Source organism: Carcharhinus amblyrhynchos, chromosome 5, assembly GCF_965287045.1.
Source record: "Carcharhinus amblyrhynchos chromosome 5, sCarAmb.v2.hapA, whole genome shotgun sequence".
NCBI lineage: Eukaryota > Metazoa > Chordata > Chondrichthyes > Carcharhiniformes > Carcharhinidae > Carcharhinus > Carcharhinus amblyrhynchos.
The window spans coordinates 6198718-6224174 of NC_137328.1; the positions used below are offsets into that span (position 1 = coordinate 6198718).

General features: G+C 42.1%; 1 protein-coding gene across 1 annotated transcript; it reads right to left on the bottom strand.

Moving 5' to 3' along the window:
• Positions 1-2518: 2518 nt before the first annotated feature.
• On the bottom strand, positions 2519-25242 carry LOC145342874 (thioredoxin-like). Its single transcript, XM_080188414.1, has 5 exons — positions 25122-25242; positions 21147-21251; positions 10915-10974; positions 7272-7337; positions 2519-4051 (listed from the first exon to the last, which is right to left on the bottom strand). The coding sequence occupies exons 1-5, from the start codon at positions 25146-25148 to the stop codon at positions 3989-3991; spliced, it is 321 nt and encodes a 106-aa protein (XP_080044540.1). The 5' UTR covers positions 25149-25242; the 3' UTR covers positions 2519-3988.
• Between the last annotated feature and the right edge of the window lie 215 nt (positions 25243-25457).

Consider the following 25457-nt stretch of genomic DNA (forward strand, 5'->3'; position numbering starts at 1 on the left):
ATTTAGGACTGAGGAGAAATTTCTCCACTCAAAGATGTGTGATTGTTGAAATTCTCTGCCCCCGGTAATTGTGGATGTACCATTCCTCAGTCAGGGCTGGGATAGACAGATTTTAGCTTTCTCAAAGAATCACGAGTTTCAAGGAGTGGGGAATTGGGCCAGAATTTTACATAGGTCAGGCAGGCACGCACCTGACCGGAAGCGAGTGAAATCACTGAAGGTGTCCAAAATCCATCCTGACATCATCACGCAATATTTCAGAAGGCATCTTTCTGGCAAAACAAGTAAACTAAATCAAATAAACTGAGGGACAAAGTAAAAAGGGGTGCCCCTTAGAAAGAGGGGGAACCGCACAAAGCAAAATAAACCAAAGTGTAAAGAAAGCTTAAAACATCAAATCAAAGTGTGATAAAAAGGGTTAATAATACATCCCAGCCCCTGCCAGGCTCAACAGGCATGGACAGCCTCCGTGGTACCTGTGGACACTGCGTGCTCCCTCTCCAGGGACAGCTGGCTGTGAATGTAGCCCCAGTACAAGGGCAGACAGTCGAGTCGGATGACCCCCTCAGTCCACCACTGCCCGGACCTATTTATGGCAAGTCTGGCCAGAAGCAGGTTTACGAGGAATTCCTTCGCCTTCTCCCCCCACCCACCTCCCCTCCCCACACCAGGTGTCTATAGATCAGGAGCGTGGGGCTGAAGTGCCACAGAACATCAATAAAAGATTTTACAGGTATCAAAAAAAGGGACTATAGCTAAGCTTGTTCCTAAGCCCTGTTGAGGGCCATTAACAGGGCGAGAGGATTGTCCAACTGGACTGTACGCCCCGCTGCCTCGGCTACATTTGTGGCTGAGTAGCCTTGCAAAGGGGAGTGCACAGTGACTGCTAGTACGCTTCAAGCCTTCCGCAACTGGTGGGCACCGCAGGGGCTGGAATGCAAGATCACCTCTGTTGGTTTACTTAATTAAATTTCCTTTTGATGTTTTGTTTTAGTTACAGTGCCCTACAAGTGGCTGTCAAGCCCATTCTTGTTTATTGATACTTTTTGTTCTAATCACAAGTAAATCCGCAAGTGAGCAAGCCTGTCATGTGGCACTTTATCAAAAGCTTTACAGAAGCCCGTGTGAACAACATCAACAACATCCTCACTCATTTCTACCTCATTAAGGAGTGCAAGTTAATTAGATAAACACAATTTGCCTGTAACAAATGCATGCTGGCTTTCCTAACTAATCCACATGTTCAAGTAACTGATAACTTAGTCCTGGATGTTGTTTATACAAGTTTTCCTGTCATTTGGGTCAAACTGATTGCTAAAGAAAGGTGCAAAGTTAAACTCAGCAAGTACAGTGTGGAAGTTAAAATGCTCAGATTGAAGTTCATAGTTTGGAAGTTAAATTGTTTGGAAGCTGAAGTGTTCAAATTAAAGTTTCGTGCCCTCTCTGTACAGAAGTGAAAAATGTTTATCAGCTTACTGACCTTCAAACGGAGTCAGTGTCTGCTAATCACCATCTGTGTAGGACCCATAACAATCTGCTTTTCAACCTTGGTGAGCAAGACCAGATTATTCCATAATACCAAAGGCAAGATATGGGGATGTGCTATGCAAATTAAGGATTAGCAGAAGTCAGTTTTTCATCGAATGAGAAAGGGAGAAAAGCCAGGATTTAATAGGCGAATATGTATACAAACGAAGAATTAGAAAAAGTGCTTGTTTCTGATTTGCTGTAACTGACTATAATTGCTAAGTTGTTTGTCTGTAATTTCAGAAACACTTGCAGGACAACTGCAAGCTGGTTTTTCCTTGTACACAAGTCATTAAAGGCCTCACATCAGACTATGTATGGAGCCTAGCACTTTTGTACTCTACGAGTGCCCAAGATTGCTAGTACCCAGAGTCTCTGACAACAGGCCAAAGGTACAACATTTTGCAATTCTCCAGTCTTCTGATATCACCCCATGTAATTAAGGAGGATTGAAAAGTCAAGACTAATGTCTCTGTAATTTCAACCCCTGCTTCTGGTCATGATCCTTAGATGCATTCCATCGGGTCCTGGTTACCTATCAAATTTGAAGTACAGTCAGCCTTCTTCTACAGTCAATCTCTTCTTCACCAATTAATAGCCCATCCAGTGTCTCAGCTATATTGTCTTTGGTAGCATCTTCTTCTTTGATAAAGGCAGACAAAATACGTTCAGGGGTATCCAGAGCGATCATGCATTACTGTGATGTGGAGATGCTGGCTTTGGACTGGGGTAGGCACAGTAAGTAGTTTCAAAACACCAGGTTAAAGTTTGGTAGCACTACCAAATAGACCTGTCGGACTTTAACCTGGTGTTGTGAGACTACTTATAATTGCATTACTGTCACAGCCTTGAAATGCTAACTCTGCTTTTCTCGTCAGAGATGTTGAATGTTTCTAGCATTTTGGTTTTTTTTGTTCCAGATTTCCAGCATCTGCAGCTTATTTGGCTCTGAGATAAGTGTGTACGGTGAGAACAAGAACAAAGGCCAAACTTAAAAGAATCAAGTTTCTTTTTAATAAAACACAACATCTTGTTTGGTGCCAAAGACACTTTTAACAATTGGGGCATTAAAACATACTTACCACCAGGCTTGTTACATTTATGAATGCAGAAAGTACATGAAGTGAAAATGGAATTGGCAGCTATTTTAGAGACAGGTGACAATCTCATTCAACAGCTACGGTTCACTAAATTAAATATATTTCTCAGATCAATCCAAGCTGTTATCTGTAAACACAAAACTACCCACAATGTAAAGAATGAGGCAGAAAAGTGACAATTTAAGCTAACTTTGTCCAATAGCATCAATTGTCATGGTCCTCTCAATGATTGTATTGTCTGGTGACTGAGCCATTGTTTGATTAGCTGAGCAGAGTTTATATATTACGAGCGGGATTGTACGGCCTCATTCGGGCAAGATCGTAAAATCCCACCCGAGATCAGTGGAGATTTCTGTTCTGGGAACCTCGCCTGCCCTGATTTCGGGGCAGTCGAGGTCATAGGGTTTTGGCCAATGTCTGCATTAAATACAGTTTATACAAGAGTCAACTAAGGAGAGTTAATTTCTGTGTTCATTTGCACATATTCTGAATTTCACATCAGGATTAAGCACTCCGAGGCTGGATACAATAATGGAACATGAATCCTTGCACAGAGAAATGTTTTAACACAGCAGTGTGTTTGTGGTCAATCCAAATTTTTAAATAGTCAATAAAAACGCTATCATTTGCCCTGCAATTAAATGCTCCTCGGATCAACTTATACATTCAGCAGCAATTAGGGGAAGTGTGGAGCTAAGGGGGAGGATGGGCAAACAGAGAGAACAGAAAACACAAAAAGCAATTTATATGGCAGCACACTTCAAAAATCAGATCCACGACCTCAAAATTCCAGACATCAAAACAGTTTCTACATCAGATTAAGTATACAATAAGGAACAGAAGGTTTCCATTCCTTAAAAAACCCTTGCTAATTAAGAGAGATTGGAATATTAAAAAGAGAAGGCTCAAAGAAAGTTCCTTACTTGCTTTTTTGACAAGTTTATAAAGTTTTTCCAACAGAGTAACTGGGGTCTTAAAAATATGTTTCAGTCTCAGCTGGAATTATATTTACTGTCTGTGCAAACTTCAACAGATGTGAGCCCACCAACACAAAGTGGTCTCGCATCTTACTTTCAGCATGCTCAAGCAGTCAGACCAATAGTCGATTCCCAAGGTAGCACAATGCCACATGCCTGAAATTGTTTTGTCATTAAACTTAACATAGCTGTATTATTGCACCCTCACGCTGTCCCCAATGACTAGACAAATAACCAGACTTTACAATCATTTCATGTCAAAAGGAAACTCAACTAAAATTATTTTCATATCACAGACAATTAAATACCTTCACCAGAAACTAAGGTTAAGTACTGATTTTTTTTTTTGGTTTGAAACACAGGTTTCGTTAAGATTCAAGGTCATTACTGCAGCTCTTGAATTTTGTCTTCCAGTGTTGTTCGATTGGCTCCAGAAAAGTCAAACACCTAAGGTAAAGGAGAAATTCCAGGGTTAATGTAAAATACTTATTTGAATAAATCTAAACACGATTTGAAACTAAAATCTTTCAGGGCAGCCAAGGAGGACATTCTGCGAAGCAATATTTATTAGCAAAAGTGGCAAAATGTTGACAGAGGAATTTATATAAATTCAGAATCAGACCGCAATAACATTAGGGCATTTGTCCAGTTGACTCGGGCTGCTGCTTCCATTTGGTGAAAGACAGTCTTTCCTTTCAGCTTAAATTACACTCTAGTGAACCCTAGTCAATAACTCAAAGGGTAGAGTGTCTTTGGAACTCTCTTCCTCAAAAGGTGGTGAAAGCAAAGTCTTTGAGTATTTTCAAGGCAGAGTTAGATGCTTGATAAGCAAGGGATGTAAGATTAATTGGGATGAGTGGGAATGTGGCATGGTTACCAGTAGATCAGCCACAACCTTAGTGAATGATGGAACATAGTCACGGGGCCAAGAGGCCCACTCTAACTCCTAATCCACATGTTCATAGCTTACTATTAAATCTCCCATTTCCAATAAACCAAACATTACAACTTGTAATACAAAGTGGTGAGCATCGAATTGGATTCCAAAATGACAACTGTTCATGATATCCATCCAGACATCTGTAGAAAATTCAAACCACAAGATTTTTATACACATTGCTGCATATGTCCATTGAGAATAGTGGTCAGACAGGGAAAAAAATCCAAAGTAATTCTCGATGATTTACTGCATTTAAAATTTGGAATGAATGGACTCAACAGGCAGAATGTAATGAACACGACCAGTGTCACTTCTCCCACCCACTTTTCAACAGCCGGCCCTATTTTACCGATTTGATTCTGAGTGCTGGGCGATCTTGAAACTGCGAGTGTTTCAGATCCGACTTTCAGACCTGTTCTCAGGCATCCCCACACACACCCTGCCTGAAAATATATCAGCAATTCCAAATTGCGCTGCAGAAGCCTGTGGGCGAGGATTAACACTCCCAAAATCCTGCAGCTCCAATTGTTGCGACCAGCTGCGCATGCGCAGAAAAAAAATGATAGAATGCGGCTCCCCTCTACATCGCTCCCGGGCTGGGTAATGTCTCTCCCTATCCCCGTATTTCCCGCCACCCAGACCAATCGTGGGCCCCTCCCTAGTTTCTCTCCACCAATCTCAGGCAGAGTGGTACAGACCTCCCATCCCCCCTCACTGCTCACAGGCAAGTGGCATGGACACCCCGTTCCCCCCCACTGATCTCAAGCAGAGAGCCATTGAACACTCGGCATTTGCCACTTCGCTAACTGGAGCGCCCAAATCGGACTTCTGTGAAGCATGTTTGCTCTGATTCTGGATGGGTGAACGTGGTGGTAAAGGGGGAAGTGCCGGTAAAATTCAGCGTGCAGCCCTTTAAGTCAATTTAAATGCACGCCCAATCACAGCCATTCTCTTGGTAAAGGGGGAACCGGCGCGGAAGTGGGTGCTGATGGTGCTACTTGGCACACACCTGACTTTACGCGCCCAAAAATGGGCACAACTTGATGGTAAAAATCGGGGCCACTGTGTCTGTTGATCAAGCACAGAGCACCTGTGATAAAGAAACCACACCCACCCCCCAACACCTTATGTGACTACTTGGGGGCCTCAACTGATCACTGAGCAGAAAGGCTGGCCTCTATCATTCCCACCTGGAGCTAGATTGGGGGTGTGTGCACAAAGGTGCTGGGTCCCCACATCGGACACCCTCCGGTCTAATCAAACAGCCCACCTGTCACTTCATGGTATTAAATTTTGTTATTGTTGCTAAGTCATATAAAGAGATATTAGGACAGGCGATTGATCAACATCTTGGTTAAAGACATGGGTTTTAAGAAGTCCCATTTAAAATAGAGAGAGTTAGAGAGGTTTGAGTTGGGAATTCCAGAGCTTAGGCTTTTGGTAGCATCACAAAATTGACTGTATGACAGGAAACAGAGTAGTGGTTGATGGTTGCTGGTTGCTTTTCAGACTGGAAGGAGTTTTGTGGTGAAGTTTTTCAGGTGTCAGTGTTAGGACCCTCTCTGTCCCTGATATACAATGACCTACACCTTAGTGTAAAGGGCACAATTTCAAAATTTGTATGAAACCCAGAAGCATTGTGAACAGTGGGGTGGAATGTGTAGAACTTCAAAAGTACTCAGACAGGTTGGTGTAGGGAAGACATGTTGTTGAATTGTAACCTGGATTTTTGTACTACTTGTGTGTGGGATTTTCTTCCTAGCACAAACATTGAGGCAATTCTAACATCTTATTGCGAGGATTAGATAGTATATATCAAAAAAAGGAAACAAATTTAATTTTGATATTATAAACATTGCATTAACAGATAGATCAGAATAAGTAGCTTAAATTTCTCATTGAGAGAGAAAGAATTAGTTATATTTTGGAATTGCTTGTAGTGTGCTCTGTAGAGGGGATTAGGTGCTTCTGAGTTAGCTTCCATCACGGCTGATGAATTGTTAATACCGAGCATTCAAACTCACCAGCTGGGCAGAGTAACAGTGATAGCTGCAATCTATAGAACTGCCATCCAGCATAACACTCTACATAAAAACTAACACGATGTACTTACAAAAGCAAAACAAAAGCAAACATCTAGAACTCTTTATCAAGTTGGATTCTACCAGATCAGATACAAAGGATTAAAAATCCTTCCTTCTCTACACCAAGGGTCTAGAATTTTCATATCTATATGATGTATGTTACATGTTGATCTATAACATCTGAACTTTGATAATTATATACTGAATGCTACTACGCCATTTTGTTTTGTAACCAACAGCAGTTAGCACTGCTATCTCACAGTGCCAAGCACTCGGGTTCAATTTTGGCCTCAGGTCACCGTCTGTGTGAAGTTTGCACGTTCTCCCTGTGTCTGCGTGAGTTTCCTCTGGGTGCTCCAGTTTCCTCCCACTGTCCAAAGATGTGTGGGTTAGGTGGATTGGTCATGATAAACTTCCCCTTAATGTCTACGGGGATTAACAGAAGAAATATGAGGGGTTACGGGGTTGGGCCTGGGTGGGATTATTATCAGTACAGGCTCAATGGGCTGAATGGCCACCTTCTACACTGTACGTTTTCTATGTTTTTGTTGGCACTTGGCGTCAAGTGTTAAAATTTCAGTATTAAAACGGGGTTGATAGCCATGTCACATCTGTGATCACCATTCAACTCTTCAGAACTTACCCTCTCCCCATTCTTGTAGAAATGGAACGTTGGCATGCAATTTATTTTACACTGTTCAGCAAGATCCTAGAGATGGCAAACCACAAGTTAGTTCAATGGGCTCAACACAACTCAAACATCGGGCAAAACCTGTGCAATGAATATTAACTTGTACGAGGCATTACAGATAATGAACATTTCTATCTTCTTACACATAAAGGGTTAAAGCAGTGATGTAATCAAGGTTGAGATAATTAAATGAGTTGATAGGGTCGATAGAAAAAGGGATGTGTGTGCGCATGTCTGTGTGTTGGGGTAGGTGGGGCTGGGGGAAGTGGCGGGGGGGGGGGGGGGGGGGGGTGGGAGAGAGAGAGAGAGAGAGAGAAAACCCTGAGGTATAAAATCAGAGCTAGAATACTCAAAAATCAGGGTGATGTCAGGAAGCACTGCGTCACACAAGGGTAACGGAGGTCTGGAACTCTCTCTGCCATCCCAAACAGCAAAGCAGAAATTCTGTTCAGGCTGGAGGGCAATTGAAAATTTCAAAACTGAGTTTGATAAGGTGGTTAGCCACGCATATTAAAAGGTATAAAAAAACCAAGGTAAGTACAAAGCATTAAGATGCAGATCAGCTATTCGAATGGTAGAATAGAGTGAAAGGTCTGGCACATGCACGATGGGCAGAATGACCTCATCCTGCACCTACGTTCCTATAATTTTAAATCAAAGCAGTTTTGTAAAGCTCCATTGGGTTCAGTCTGTAAGGTTGCAGGTTCATTCGTAATTGGACAAATCCAAGAACAACAAAAAGATTCAGAGAGCACAAGAAGAGGCCATTCTGCCCATTATGCGTGTGCCAGTTCTCTGAACGAACTATCCAATTTGTTCCACTCCCTCACTCTTATCCCAATTGCTCATGTCATAATAATGAAGAAAAAACACTAGATTATGTCCAGATATTTCAAATTTTGAATACCACCCGTGAGTTTTAAAAATGGGTATACAGCCAAAGATGGTGGAGGCCGCAAAGTCGTCACTGGCTGAACTGCTGCTGGGTGATACTCAGAGAGACAATGGAACCCCATCCTGTTTCCAGACGAGGAAGCTTCTAAAGCTTACATAAACTAATTGCCACCTCCAATGGAGACAATGTGAGATGAGTATCATCTCAACAAGAAATATCCTGTGTGTAATGTCGGATTTGTGAATTTCACCTTCCAGGAATGTGCAAAGATTGGGGTAAAAGTCAGTTAAAAAGCTGCCCCAGGTATGTGCGTGTGAGCTAGCGCTGGAGATGTCAATATGTTTGTGACACAGAGAAAAGCCAACCAACAGCAGCACTCTCACAAAAAGCATTTGTAGATATCTCTCTCTCTCTCTTGTATTGTGGAAGAAACCAAGTCAACAAAGATCACTGGCTGAAAAGGAAGGAGGGAAGCTTCTCTGCCAAAGTGCAGATTACTGGAATCCCAAAATTGACTATTTTCCCAAAATTAGCACTACTGGAATCATGAATCAAAACTGTCGCAACGCTCAATCAACTACTCTGCATGAGTCAAGGACTGTTTCAAATAAGTTTTTGGACTCAATTCTTGTACGCATGTGTGTTTTATCATTTTCTTGCTTTTGGTGGTTAATAAACTCACTTTTTCTTTAACTCAAAGTTTGATAAAATTGGCTCCTTTAAAAACATGAATTTTGGGACTGGGAAAAGATATCTGAAGGTAGGGATCATTTAGATCAATCTTGTTGCAATCGACAGACGGGTTTGAGAAAGGAGACAGCTCATCCCTCCTCCTACCCAAAAAGAAAAAAAAGTGCAGGATTACCACTGCCTCTATATCATTATAAGGCAGCTGTTTCAGAACTGTATGGTACTGATGGAAAATTGCCCAGAATTCCACGTGAAATGGTCACTGCTAGCAACTCGCTGACGGGTTAAGATTTGAGTGAGACCGCTGGCTTAAAATGAGGGATGAATCTCAGGGTGAGGGGTTAGCCAACTGCAGCAGAAATGAGGAGAAATTTCTTCACTCAAAGAGTCGTGAAGCTTTGAAATACTCTACCATGTACTGAGTATATTCACAATGGGGATTGATAGATTTCTGACCACAAGGGGCATCAAGGGATATGGGATCAGGGAAAATTGAATTGTATACAAAGATCAGTCATGATCTTGTTGAATGGCAGAGCAAGCTCCATATGACCAGCCCCTGCTCCTTCTTAAGGATATGACATTTGGCAGACTTTTCACACTGAACAGGAATGTACCTTTTTCTTATTCTTGGCTGGGCCAGCATTGATTGCACATTTGACTGGAGTGGCTTTCTAGGCCATCTCATTTCAGAGGGTATTTAAGAGTCAACCACACTGTGGGGGATCTGGAGTCACATGACCAGGTAACGATGGCAGATTTTCTTCCTTAAGGGCGGCATGGTGGCACAGTGGTTAACACTTCTGTCTCATAGCGCCAGGGACCCTGGTTTGATTCCCAGCTTGGGTCACTGTCTGTGCAGAGTCTACACATTCTCCCCGTGTCTGGGTGGGTTTCTTCCAGATACTCTGGTTTTCTCCCACAGTCTGAAAGATGTGCTGGTTAGGTGCATTGGCTATGCTAAATTCTCCCTCAGTGTACCCGAACAGGTGCCGGACTGTGGTGATCATGAGATTTTCACAGTACTTCTCCGCAATGTTAATGTAAGCCTACTTGTGACACTAAAAGAAATAAAGGGCATTCATGAACTGATGGGTTTTTTACAACAATCAACAATGGTTTCATGGTCAACTTTTAATTCCGAATTTTACTGCATTCACTAGGCGCCATGGTGGGATTTGAACTTGGATCCCCAGAGCAATACTCTGGGACTCTGGATTATGAACAACAAAAACAGAAAGAGCTGGAAAATCTCAGCAGGTCTGACAGCATCTGTGCGGAGAGAATAGAACCAACATTTCAAGTCTAGATGACATTTCGTCAGAGTTTGTTTCAGATTCCAGCATCCGCCTTATTTTGCTTTTATACTTTGGATTATTAGTCCACTATGTCATTGCCTTCCCAATGACCCGAGTCATCGGACCAGGACAGAGATCTTAGATGGTTTTACTGAATAGATCACTGAAATCGTTGAAGCTGTTAAAAAGCAAACAGAATGTTGTGATAAATAATGAAGGGGGGATAGTTATAAACCTAGAGAGATCAGTTTAAAACTGTATTTGGTCCTGCAGAGGGCTTGCTTGGAGTGATGCAAACAGTTTTGGTCTCTCAATTTTAAAGAGAATATACACTCCAAAGATTGGCCATGCTAACTTGACCCTATTGTCAGGGATTAGCAGCGTAAATATGTGGGGGTTACAGGAATAGGGCCTGAGTGGGATTGTGGTTGGTGCAGATTTGAGGGGCCGAATGGCCACCTTCTGCACTATAGGGATTCTGTGGGAAGGAGGGGGAGAGATATTAGGCGAGTTGCTCGCTTGGATAGCCAGTGCAGACATAAGGACCAAACGGCCTCCTTCTGCACTCTAACAATCCGATGGTGTTGTTCAGTTCTGCAAGGTTGTTATTGTGTATACTAACAGATCATTAGAGTTGGGCACTCAATGTTTGCATGTAATGAACTACGTTTGGGATGATCTGAACTATCCAGTTTGGTGGCTTCCAACTTACTGGTGCATCATCCACATCCACCTCGCAGAAAATTACACTTGGGTTTTTCTCGGCCAATTCCTGTGGAGGTAAAAACATTTTTCAGTGAAACAGTATTGAAAATTATTCCACAGATAAGCAACAGTTTTATAAAACCAATAATAAAAACATGATGAGTGAGGACTGAGCAAAGACCATTCTGCTCAATCAATGCTCATCCTTGTACCATCAGCTAATAGAATATTACAGTGCAGTACAGGCCCTTCGGCCCTCGATGTTGCGCCAACCAGTGGAACCAATCTAATGACCCTCTAACCTAAACTATTCCAATGTTATCCATACGCCTATCCACTGACTATTTGAATGCCCTTAAAGTTGGCGAGTCCACAACTGCTGCAGGCAGGGCATTCCACGACCTTACTACCCTCTGAGTAAAGAAATTGGAACAGTTTTTCTTTGCCAACTTGACTTAAACTGGTTATTATTTTGTCAATCGCTATCCAATCTCCTCTGCTCCGAGGAGAACAATCCCAGATTCTCCAACCAAAACTTCCAGCTACAATTCCTAATTCCTGGAACCATTCTGATCAATGCCTCTCTGGACACCCCTCAATTCCCTCCTAAATTGGAGCAACCAGAATAGGGTGCAAAACGAAAACTTTTGCCTTTAACTTCTGCGCACTCTTTAAAAAAAAAACAGGGAAAAGATTCACACGGCTGATTCCAGGGATGAGAAGCTTCAGTCGCATAGAAGTTGGGACAATGGGACAGTTTTCCTTGGAGAAGGAAAGGTTCGAGGAGATTCGGTTTTGCGTTCAAAATCAGGATTGGTTTGGACAGAGTCAACAGGGAAAAATTGTTCCCACTGGCAGAAGGATTGAGAATGGTGGGGGGGTGGTTCTCCTTGGTTCTATTGGCCAAAATCACTAAAAATAGATTCTTTGGTCATTAGCACATTGCTGTTTGGAAGATCTTTCTATGGGAAAATTGGCTCCCTGTTTCCTGCATAATTACACTTCAAATGTACTTCACTGGTGGTAAGTGTTTTGGGACAGTGATTGAGATAGTGAAAGGTGTGTTATATATATAAATCATTGATCATCTTCATTTCCAGCTGCCCTGTAAACAGGAAGGTCCAAGTCATTACAACTCACTACATAAACAAAAAGTTCTTCCTCGCATCCCCTTGCATCTCTTAATCAAAACCTTAAATGTGAAACCACTATTCCTTGTCCCGTCAGCAATATATATGCAAGGCTTTCTTTCTCTTCCCTGCCACCTAGCTGACCACCCAACTTCTCTCTAGCCAACAATGTAAGTGATTCCCTCTCCATAATCTCTAACATGGTTACCCTGCTGATGAAAAGAAACATCCTTCGACCTTCCATTGCCCAATCCCCACTTTCCTGTTCAAAGTTCATGACCATATTGCCGTCTCTGAAATCTAAGCTTGGAGATGATTGATGCAGGGCTGCCGAAAAGAAACTAGGAAGAAAATGCAAGTTTAAAGCTAGGCAGAAAAAGTTGAATAAACCCATAGTTAGAGGGGTGATGCAAGTCATTAGCATTTTTTGACGGGGGCATGATCAGAAATATTTGAGAACTACTGCAGCTTAGTTACAAGCAAACAATTATTGGTTTTAATCTTTAACCAAAAAAAACGAGTGAAAGGAATGCTTATGGAATCCAAAATAAAGTTACAATTTTGGTTACGGATTACTAATTTATTGCAAACAGACTGCAGTTATCACAAGAATTGCCACCTTAACATAAATCTGAAGTGGAGATACCATGTTGGCACTGTGGCAAACTCAACTGACTTATAATAACTCGCCAACGGCACTACGGGTGTACCTACACCACACAGTCTACAGTGGTTCAAGTTGGCAGCTCTGCACCGAAGTCTCAAGGGTAACTTGGGATGGATAGTAAATGCTCATTTAGCCAATGATGCCCATATCCTGTGAACAGGTAAAAAAAAGTAAACCAATTTTTTTTTTAACGCAACAATTCTAAAGTAATCTTAAGTGTGTAGAAGTAGACATGTTTTTGAAAAGGTGATATTTGAATATTTTTCCAAGTATGGGTTCAGCAGGGGAAATTCTCGATGTGGTGGGGTGGGGGTGGGTCACCTCAGCTTAAACGGCAAGACCATCCCTCAAGGAAGTGCCACGACTGACCACATCTGATCTGACTGAGGGCTCAGGTCTGACACAGATAGTCCCCTCAGATTAGGTCCCAGCCCTGTGCAGAATTCTTGACAGAAGACAGCAAGATGACCCTGTTGTAGGTAAAATAGTACCTCTGAGACTGTTAGTGAGTCAAAAGTACAGTGGCTTGATTACAAAAGCTTTTGGGAGAAGCTGGTTCCTAGAGCGGTCTGCCAGATTTCTCCCCAAATACAAGTGAGCGTGGATATTTAAACAGTATAGTTCCCGATACCAGTCACGACTCAGTTCTTCCGGCTCCAGTCACGATCGCAGCTCCCGACTCCAATCCTGATCACAGTTCCTCCGGCTCCAGTCACGACCGCAGTTTCTCCGGTACAGTCACGATCGCAGCTTCTGACTCCAGTCACGATCGCAGCTCCTGGTTCTAGTCGCGACCGCAGTTCTTCCTTTCAAACAGCTGTTATCGCGCTTCAACATTTGCACCTGCTTAGCTAGCACACAAGCCTGCACAAACAAATATGGTTTGCACTGCTCTTGCACAAATTCTAAGTGCAAAATTCATTAACACTTTTCCTTCTTCAGACCCACTGATAAAAACAGGAATATATCACAGTCAGCCTTTCCATGCCATCCTGAAGGAGTTCTACTAGTGGTACAGTGAGAATGCTGCAGAGTAGTTTCAGAATTTTAGGAGCACAATTTTCATGTCTTTGCGGTTTCGGAAATCCTGGTCCTCATGGTATTTCCAAATACTGTTTTCCTGCCTTTAATTGCTCCCCACTGCAACTCGCTGCAGGCACTACCTCATGGTCAAGGAGGCAGGCAGGCAGTCGGCGATGATCCATCTTTACCAATTCTGCTCGGGTTTATTTAGAAAGGGTAAAGGAGAAATCAGCAAGAGGAACCAAGAAAAATAAAATCAGGTACTATGACTGGATCTTTTATTGGTACATAATAAGATATTGATAAATCTCATGCTATTGTTGCGAAGTTGGGTAGAGTAATTGTTGATTGGTGTTTATAAAATTGTAAAATGCTCAGGAGAAAGCATCTCATGGTTCCTTTAAAGGGTGATGTTTTTCCTGTGCTTAGAGAGTTAAAAGAAATGCATGTACATATAGAGTGCTGATATTGGAAGGCCAAGCAGCATGGTTACCAAGGTAACAGGCCTTCAGGCATGTGAATTATTTGAATTCAGTCTATCAATTTGAATTACGCACTTAGATACCAAGAACCTATTAAATTTAAATCCGATGGATTTGGCAACTTGGAACCAATCCTATTAGAACTTAGAAAAACTACAGTACAAACAGGCCCTTCGGCCCACAAGTTGCGCCGATGATATCCATGCCTACTAGGCTTACCTATAACCCTCAATTCTTCTAAGTTCTATGTACTCATCCAGAAGTCTCTCGAAAGATCCTATTGAGTTTGCCTCCACCACCACTAACGGCAGCCGATTCCACTCACCCACCACCCTCTGAGTGAAAAACTTACCCCGATATCTCCTCTGTACCTACTCCCTAGCACCTTAAAACTGTGTCCTCTCGTAGCAACCATTCCAGCCCTTGGAAAAAGCCTCTGAGAATCCACCCGATCTACACCTCAACATCTTATACACTTCTATCGGGTCACCTCTCATCCTTTGTCTAAGGAGAAAAGACCGAGCTCCCTCAACGTATCCTCGTAAGGCATGCCACCCAGTCCAGGCACCATCCTTGTAAATCTCCTCTGCACCCTTTCAATAGCTTCCACATCCTTCCTGTAATGAGATGACCAGAACTGAGCACAGTATTCCAAGAGAGGTCTGAGTAGGGTCTTATAAAGCTGCAATATTATCTCCCGACTCCTAAACTCAAACCCTCAATTGATGAAGGCCAGTACACCATATGCTTTCTTAACCGCATCCTCTACCTGCGAGGCCGATTTAAGAGTCCTAAGGACCAGGACCCAAGGTCCTTCTGATCCTCTACACAGCTAAGAGTCTTACCCTTGATATTATACTCTTTCATCCCATGTGATCCACCAAAATGGACCACTACACATTTATCCGGGTTGAAGTCCATCTGCCACTTCTCCGCCCAGCCTTGCATCCTATTTATGTCACACTGCAACCTCTGACATCCCTCCAAACTATCTACAACACCACCAACCTTCGTGTCATCAGCAAACTTACCAATCCATCCCTCCACTTCCTCATCCAGGTCATTTATGAAAATTACAAACAGCAAGGGTCCCAGAACAGATCCCCAGAGCACTCCACTGGTGACCAACCTCCATGCAGAAAAAGACCCATCTACAACCACTCTCTGCTTTCTGCAGGCAAGCAGGATCCACAAGGCAACAGCCCCTTGGATCCCATGCCCTCTCACTTTCTCAAGAAGTCTTGCATGGGGGACCTTATCAAATGCCTTGCTGAAGTCCATATAAATCACATCTACCACTCTTCCTTCGTCAATGTATTTAGTCACATTTTCAAAGAACTCAACCAGGTTCATAAGGCACGATCTACCTTTGACAAAGCCATGCTGACTATTATTGAGCATACTAAACTTCTCTAAATGTTCATAAATCCTATCCCTCAGAATCTTCTCCATCAACTTACCAACCACTGAGGTTAGACTCACTGGTCGGTAGTTTCCTGGGCTATCCCTATTCCCTTTTTTGAATATAGGAGCCACATTCACAATCCTCCAATCCTATTGATATCGATAAGTTATCACAGGTATAAAAGGGGGCAGAGGAAGAAAATAACTGGCACAGCAAATAGCTTTTAGCTCAAAGCCTCATCTAGATAGCAAAGAAGGATCAACAGAGAAAGCCCAGAATATTTCTGAAGAGACAAGACCTGGTTGTAATTGAGAGTGACTAAAATTCTTTTTGTTAGTAAGTGGAAATTGTACTTATCTGACTAGCATTCCATTAGAATCTTATTTCTGTTCAGTTTGTTAACAGTTTAGTTAACCTGTTCACTGTTAGTTAGATAAATAAATTGTTACTTGGTGATTTTAGAGTGTGTGTCAGGTAGTTATTTTGATTTAACCACTAGAAGTTGCCAAAGAGCTGATTGTGCCATTTCACACTCGTTTTTACAGATCACAAGGTGAGGTACCCCTCCTTGAATGGTTAGGTATTAGTTCTCGGAGAGAAGATTCACCTCCGCTTCATAACACTATTCAAAAATCTTTGAAGGTGAAAATTAGATATTTAGCTATCAAAGAACATGAGAAAAGGAATTAAAAGGATAAGTTGTTAGGATTAGATAAAGTGGGATAAGATGGGACTTACTGGGTGCATTAAAGAAAGACATGCGTATATAGTGTTTTTCACAATCATTAGTCTCAAAGTGCTTTACAGCTAGTTAAGTAAATTTGAAGTATGATCACTGTTGGAATGGAGGGAATGCAGCAGCCAATTTGCACACCGTAAATTTTCACAACCAGCAATATGATAAAGATCAGAAAATCTGCTATTGTGATGCTGAATGAGGGATAAATATTAGCCAGGACACAGAGGATAACTGTTGCACTCTTCTTCGAAACTGTGGCACAAATTCTTTTCCACTCACCCGAGTTGGCTAATGGGGCCTTGGTTTAACATCACATCCAAAAAACAGCACCTCTGACAGTGTAGCACTCTCTCAGCACTGCAGCTTTTAATTTTATACTTAAGCCCTGGAGTGAGACGTAAACCTGCAACCCTGAAACTCAGAGGCGAGAGAGTACTACCAGTAACCATGACTTACACAAAACCAATCGTCAGCATAGACCAGTTAGGTCAAACGGCCTGTTTCTGTGGTGCAAATTCTATGCAATACTTCAAGACCATGTTACATTGTTAATGTCTAACCTGGTACATGACTACACAATGCATTATGCAAGTAAATTATTTATACTTCTCTTTAATCAATAATCCTTGCATACAATCCAAATCCACTTTCCTAGTCACAAAGGAATCCTACTTTCACAATAATAATTGACAAATAGAGTGTCTCTGTAGAATTTCACAATACTGTAGATTACTCCCCAGACAGAACTGCAAAGATGTTGATGATGAACAGACATATGCCACTGAAAATCAAATACAGAGAAACATAAGCCAATATTTACTGGTGCAAAATAAATTTAGTTACGCATATTACGTTGGTAGTGGAAACAAATGACAGAAAAAAGATTTTGGCCTGTTACCTGACATTTCAAGTAACAGGTGTGAAGGTACACAGAACGCAGAATTTATATGGACAGGAACACAGTACAACTTCAGATAACTAACCTGGCAGCTGTGAAGTGATGAAGCAGCCATTCTTCTCAATAACATAATCAGAAGACAGACAGAGCTAAACGATTTGAAGGAAAAATAGAACAATGGCAGATTTTTCTACCCTCTCCTGCTTCATATAAAGGCTATCATAGCCCAGCCCACTATCAACTTTAGTTGACTGTTGAGCTCTACATTCATTAACTTCCTTCAGACTGCATACAATACAATGACTAAATCGCTACGTTTCTGAAATTTGTTTGTACTCTTCAGTGAAGGGAAAGCTTGCTTCTTTCAGAGATTCAAATCCATAGGTCCATATTTTCCCCTTCAATATTCAAGGGCAGAATAAGGTCTCAGAAACTTGGGTGTCAATATTAAAATGAATGAAGAAAAAGTCATTGGATGAGGCAGCCAGACAAACTTTATGCTCCTGGTCCCTGGTGGAAATCCAATATTCTCCATACAAACCCTAATCAAAAAGCTATTCTTCTCACCTTTCATTGTTTCACCTTCAATTTATCTGTGCCCATTGATGTACTGCTTCTGAAGTGGAACTCCCATTTTCCATGCATTCTCAAGACCAACTCCAGAAGACTCAATTTCCTAATGTGCTCAAAGTTTCTTTATTTTTCCTCAATCCTTCTCTTAAAATGCACACCCATCTTAGATTTGAACACGGTTTATTTACTTAAAAATCCCAACCACCAAACCAAAACCCAAACTTGGCACTGCTTAACAACAGAGTCATTTAGGCTCAAAATTCAATGAGGACAAAGAAAACTGCAAGACTACAGGAATCTTTGGCTAACATGTAAATCCAAGATGCTTACCAGTTAATCACTAATGTTATCTGTATTAAAAGGCCAGACCTATCTTTTCTCATTTAGCCTAAAAACACAGGTCCCTTCTCCTATTTCACATTAAATAAACCCACAAGTTAATAAACACTGTATTCTCACTGGGTTGTTTGGAGATCTATTTCAAGGGTTGAATTCTCCATTCTGGAGTTCATCCTGATCTCAGCTTTAGATTTACACTGAATTAGTTTGAACCAATGCCATCCTTGTTCTGCTTCTTAGTTCACCTTGATTGTTGAAAATACAGAGGGGATTTATAGGAATATATCCATTGAAAGGATAAGTAGATACAGAGGGACTATCAGACATGCCAGAAATTAACAGGTTAATAATCAAACCTCTAACTAATTTGGTTATTGAGCAAGATCAATAGGAAAGTTTCTATATGAACTATTTGAGATGTCTGACCATCAGCTGCAAGGGCAGCACAATGGAGCAATGGTCAACACTGCTGCCTCACAGCACCAGAGACCTGAGTGTGATTCCGGCCTTGGGTGACTGTCTATGTGGAGTTTGCATGTTTTCCCCATGTCTGCGTGGGTTTCCTCCCACAGTCCACAGAGGTGCAAGTTCGGTGGATTGGCCATGCTAAATTACCCCTTTGTCCCCCAAGATCTGCAAGTTAGATGGTTAGCTATGGGGTTATGGGGATATGGTAGGGGGAAGAGGGCTTAGGTAAGATACTCGAGTTGCTGCAGACAGGACGGGCCAAATGGCCTCTTCTGCACTGTAGGGATTCTATGATATGATTCTAAGGGTCACCTGTGCAAAATGACACTGAGTGCCAAATTGTTTTTTTCGTCTTTATTCCAATTCAATCCAATCAAATCCAATTCAGAGTCTTAACAAGTTGAGACATTCCCGATCCAAGTTGACAAGGCAGGGCTCTCACTTCCTGTCTTGGGCTTGATCTACATGATCCAAGCTGATTGGAATAGGTATAGCTTCTCCTCCAAGGCTTGGTCTCATTTGCATCTTAGCCAATGAGTACGAGTGACCAATATATAGTTTCAGTTGCTCTAATCCAGATTTACAATCTTTACACATTATTATTTACTGAGTCACACAGTACTGTGCCTATCAATACCTCTTTCGCAAAATCCACTTCCAATTAAGTGCCACATATTATAACAAACATTAATGATTCACTGTAACAAAAAAAAATCAAACTCAAATTTAATAACTTGAGTTGAAATGTCACTCCCAGAGTTCATAATGCACTTCACTCCTGTATCTCTTTTGTAAACACATTTGCTTTCATTTACTGGAGCAAAAGTGAATTTCTAGTTAATGATCACCATCCAAATATAATTAAACAGCCAATTAATATACACTGAAGTGGTGGGGATTGTCGCAGTTCACACAGGGTTATCCGCATTGCTATGGCAACATGCAGTCTTACATGTATTTTGCAGATTGGAGTTATGAACCGTCATAACAGAGGCTCTAATGTCCTCCCCATCATGTGGCTGACCCAGAAAGTCTCCTGTTTTGCCATCTGCCACTGGTGTGCGTAGGAAAGATCTGCAGGTTTATACTCAACCTGTTTGACCTCTGGCTCAGAGGCTGGAACCCACTGCATCACAAGAACTCCTTGAACATGACAGACCAGCGTAACAAACAGCAGGTGGCAAAGTGATCTTATGGTGCCAACTTCATCCCTTGGTTGCTGTTTCCTTTGCTATCAGAACAGAACAGATTTTTTTTCAGGACAGGATAGAAAGAAAGAAATCAGGAGCAGGAAAATGCCATTTATCTCTGCTATTTATCATAATCTTGGCTGATCACCCAACTCAATAGTCTGATTCTGCCTTCCCCCATATCCTTTGATCCCCTTTGCCCCAGAGGGATCTCTGGTCCCACTGTGGGTTTTTGGTGGCAGCATGGGGAGTGGGTCCATCTCCTGCCACCAAGAATGACATCATACGAAGGATGATGCCTCCCCCCCAGCCTCCAATGGGAAAATCATATCTCACATCCAGAGGATGGAAACAAACATTGGCCACAAAGACTTCTCACCAATTAAGTAAGCAAGAAAATATATTTATAAAAATAAATAAATAAAAGGACACAATTATGAATCATCCTTCAAGCCTTCCTCTGAAACTGGTTAGCATTCACCCAATAATACAGGATGCTCTTCATACACAAATGTATTGATGAGTGATTCAACGATATCTAACCAGTCAAACAAATTTCCTGCATGGATTATGCATTTTGAGATTTAGTTTGTGCCAGTTCATTGCTCGGCAGTATTGAGACAAATTGAAAATCAACTTTACTTTCTGTTCTGTTTTTCTACATTAACAAAAGTTGTAGAATTCTAAAAAGGGGAAAATAACAATCCTCTTGGGTGCTCTTGTGCTCCACCACCAGTCACTGTGCCTTCAGCTGTCAGGTCCCTAAGCTTCAGAACTTCCTTGCTATACCTCTCAACATTCCTTAAAACTAATGTATTTTCTTTGCCCTCCTTATGTGGATCACTCCACAATGTTGATTAATAACACGCATATGAAAAAGCTTGGGGCACTTTATATTACAATACCAATTTAAACTGCTGTTGGGACTTAAGTCACCAGGTATTGGATCTGCTCTGTTCTCAAGGTATGGTCTGACCAGACTATTGTACAATTTAAATAAATTTCCCCAAATTCCAGTCTACTGACTAGGCAATATACCTCAGACTTCTGCTTTCTTAATCAATGTTCCACAGCAGCTTGGCAAGTGTACAATACCCTCAGATCGCCTTCAACATCATCTATCTACTTAGATACTTATAGCACCATAAATATAGCAACTTATAATTAAATCTATATTTAACGTGCCACTACTCTGTTTATTTCGGTCCCTCGCTATTTCTCTTCAGGAGTTTGGCAACTGCTAGTTCCATCATTGAGAACTTACTGGTCTAGGGCCACCATCAAAGGCATTCTGGAAACAGGATGACAGTTTTATTAGTACTTACATGGAATCGTGGCTTGATAGTTTGACAAGGCCCACACCATGTTGCAGAGAAGTCAATAACCACCAGCTTGCATCCCGCCTCCTTCAGCACCATTTCAAAATCTTTCTGAACAAAAAAAAGCACAGCATTGCATCAGGAGCATCCAACTGGCCTAATCCATTGTAGCTCTGAATCAATTCACATGGCTTGTCGAGGGTTCTTCCGGTATTCCTTTAGTCAAACACTGCAAAAATAGAATGACCATGGCTCCTTTTTCCTTTCAGTTTAAGTTATAGTTGACCCAAGTTTCTCTATATCTTCCCTGTTTAAAAAAAAACCAGCAGGGCTATGGGCAACAGGCACAGGAGTGGGATTAACTCAATCCAAAAATCTGTGAGTTAGGGTTGATTGGCCATGGTAAATTGATCCTAATGTCAGGGGGATTAGCAGGGTAAATGCATGGGGTTACGAGAATAGGGCCTGGGTGGGATTGGCAAGGCCAATCAACCTAACCCATACATCTTTGGGCTGAGGGAGGAAACTGGAGCACCTGGAGCAAACCCATGCAGACACAGGGAGAATGTGCAAACTCCGCACAGACAGTCACAAAGCTGGAATCAAACCCGGGTTCCTGGCGCTGTGAGGCAGCAGTGCTAACCACTGTGCCGCTGGTGTGTAGGTTATTTCACTGAGCACAAAGTCAGGGAGCAGCTTTCCATTTTTTTGCTTGGGCAAAACGTAGTCAGGGAAATTGTGTGGGGATGATCACATGGACAATTTCACACCCACTAAAACGAGGAGACATCGTGCAGAATTGGGGAGAATAATCCTCCCTCCCCCCACCCCTCCAATATTCCTTCACATACTCATTGGCTGACGTTTTGATTTGATTTATTACTGTTTTACTATGCAGTGAAAAGTAATGTTTCTTGCATGCTGTACAAAGCATACTGTTCCTGGAGAAGGAGACGAGAGAGTGCAGAATGTAGTGTTACTGTTATAACTAGGGTGTACGAGTTGGGTCCAGTCAAAAGTTTGACGGCAGCAGAGAAGAAGCTGTTTTCCAGTTGATTGGTACATGATCTAACTTTTGTGTCTTTTTTCCCAACAGAAGAAGGTGGAAGAGATTATGTCCAGGGTGGGTGGGGTCCTTGATTACGCTGGCTGCTTTTCTGAGGCAACGGGAGGTGTAGACAGAGTCAATCGGTGGGAGGCAGATGTTTAACACCCAGGTGGTAAAGACACTTCTCTTGAGTGTTGTGGTAATAATGCCAGAGGGGGAATGCCCGAATATGGTAATTCAGACTGTGATGAATCAGATCAATCAGAATTGTGTCAAATCTTGAAAATATCTGCTGAAGTTAAGGCTATGCAGAGCTGATTGCAAGTCGTTTCAGCCCCTTTCCTCCCATGCTTTTGTTATATTTTCGGACTGAAGTAAACATTTTTTTGGTGAGATGGATCAAAATAAGCTTTCCCTCTGCCCGTAGGTTTTAGTGAATTGCTACCAGCCCCTCACCCCAATTTGATAGTAATGATTCTTACAATCCCTGCTCAAAATGAAGCAAGAATCAATCCAAATATGCTGATGTCAAGAGCAACTGCCCAAGGTTGTATAACCTGGTGTTGATTATCATTTGGGACATGTGCAGTGTTTAGGCAGTCACTAAAGAAGGAATTACGCAGCTCAGAGGGGGACCATTCAGCCCACCCTGCCTAGGTTTGATCTCTGAAAAAAAAATCCATTTAGATTCGCTTCCCAGCTCATTTCCAATAGCCCTGCAGGTTTTTATTTCAAGTTTACAAGTTTAAAGTTATTACTGAATCTATTTCCATCCCCCTTTCAAGGAGCACATTTCAGATCACAATAACTCGCTGAGTAAAAATAGTTCTAATCTCCTCTCTCGATTCTTTTGCCAATCATCTTAAATCGTTATCCTCTGGTCAGTGGGAACAGTTTCTTCCTCTCTCAAAACACTGTAGGTTAGAGTCAGCAATTAATTCGCAAAAGATGTACTAACTAACTAACTCACTGCTATAACAATTAGGTTTGTTTTTGCATCTCTTTTGAAAGCCAACATAGCTAATATAGTTAAACCTCCATCAGCAAATTAATATTGATTTGACATGTAAACCGGCGGACCCTATCTACAGATTGCAATCATACCCAAGAGTTCAGGAACAGCAAACATATCAGGATAAAGAGATGCTCTGAAGAATGAAACTTTAATGATGTAGAGAGTTTTGACCAGAATATTAAACCATTATCTCAGGCTTCTACCACTGTATCTTCGATGACTTAACAGGACAATAAAACAGCCAAAGTAAAATCCAGCAGGGTTTAGACAAGGTTTGTTTTTAAAAAAATGCACCAAAGAAATGCAAAGCAAATCTCTATAGGAAATTTAGTTATAATCAGAATGAGGTACCATCAACTCGCTTTGAAGGGCACCACTCAATTTCCAGGAAGCTCTGAGTCTATATGTAGATCCATGTGTACTGCTCTGTACGTAGTGTTAAGATTCATATTTTAAAATAATTGTATTTTTCACACAAACGTTTAGCTTTTTGAACTTGTCGGAAATGGGATTTACCTAGCGTTTTACCCATCACAAATGTTCTTCTTAAAGCCAGACAACCCACTTCCTCAAATTATGTGGTTCAAACCTAACCACAGAAGTGAATGTGACCACTCTCAATGTTTCTCAGGGAGAGTTTTCTGACCATCAGGAACAAGGTTAAAAGTAACAAGGAAAGAATTAGCACGTACTCGAGTGGTCAAAACTATACTGTTCACGCATACAAAATACAAAAATCAATCCAGAAGTTGGTCTGAAACATTAGGCTCTGGCATAGCTTGTGCCAAGCGCTCTCTTGTTCAGGCTCTGTCAAGGACAACAACAGCAAACAGGCAAAGAGAAATTTTAGCTGCCATACCGACTTTGCAGCATCTGTCAACTTACTGTTATTTGCATCCTCAAAACAATAATAAGCAACACTGATTAACCTATTATTTGCATCATCAAAACAATAATAAGCAACAGTGATTCACTTATTCTGTGATGCTATCAGTCATTAATGTTGAGGCAACAAAGGGAAGAGTGTTAATGCAGGACACCGGAGTTAAAAGGTTAGAGATTTTGGGGAAGTTGCAGATCTGGATAAGGTCATGTTAAGGGGGAGGATAAAAGAGGAGATTTAATGGGAGGATGAGTTTTTTTTGGCATTCAAGGATTTGCAGACTGAAAGTGAATCAATAATGCTGGTTGCAAAAAGAAACCTCAGTAAGCATGAAAGCCATTGGAGGGTAAGATATTTAAAGAACACTAATCCCCAGGGAAATACTGAATCCGCAAGAACCTGTCAGAACCACAGACACCCAATAATAAACACATTCTTGGGGGCATTTTGGGTCTAAAAATTGGGGTGGAGCTCAATCATCTTCAAATAAAGGGGGATTTCTGAACTCACTGATCCCGAAGACCGTTGAAATTCTCTTCAAAAGGTAGAAGGTCCACTTTCAACTAAATCTGCGGTCAATGCCCCCATCCATCTTGTTGACCCATTTCAGCACCCAGGGGAATGGAAACTACTAAATCATGGCATTTTCTTTATCAGTCTGTTCACCCAAGACATGATGTGGAGATGCCCCAAACCCAGACATTCCGTAATGATGAAAAAAGCGGCGTCTGAAATAAGACACGGTAGTTTCTCTCCCCCCCTCCCCTGCCTCCGGTGGGGCGGAAAATGGAGAAATGTGGGTCCCTTCCTCACTCCGCTCGCCCGCCCGCGGAACCTTTCCACCGCGGCCGAGACCGCAGAACAATCAATCAATCAATCAACGTGCTCGAGTGAAAAAAAAACGGTCTGCGGAGACCCCGGGGAATGGAACGTTGGCCCGGGAAGGTAGTGACCGTTATTGAGTCTCGAGGCTGCACCGTGACCCCGGGGAATGGAACGCTGGCCCGGGAGGATTTGGCGCGCGGCTCTGCTAACCTGGCTCTCCAGCACACGGACTCCCATCTTCAGCGTCACGTTGCAGCGGCGGCAGCACCTTCACACAGCGACTCCGTCTGCAGCACACGCTTCTCTTCAGTGAACCTCCCTCTGGCTGGCTTTGCACACTGGGATACTGGAAGAAAAATGCGAGGAGGAGGATGCAGAGGGCGCAAAATACACATCCAAAGGTGCGTGTTGGGTGTCTTGTGCAATTCTTCCCCCCCACCCCGCAGCTTTTCTGAGATATTCTGCTCATCAGAGAAACTAGAAGCAGGAGGAGGGGAGGCCATTCAGCCCCTCGAGCCTGCGCCGCTATTTATTATGATCATGGCT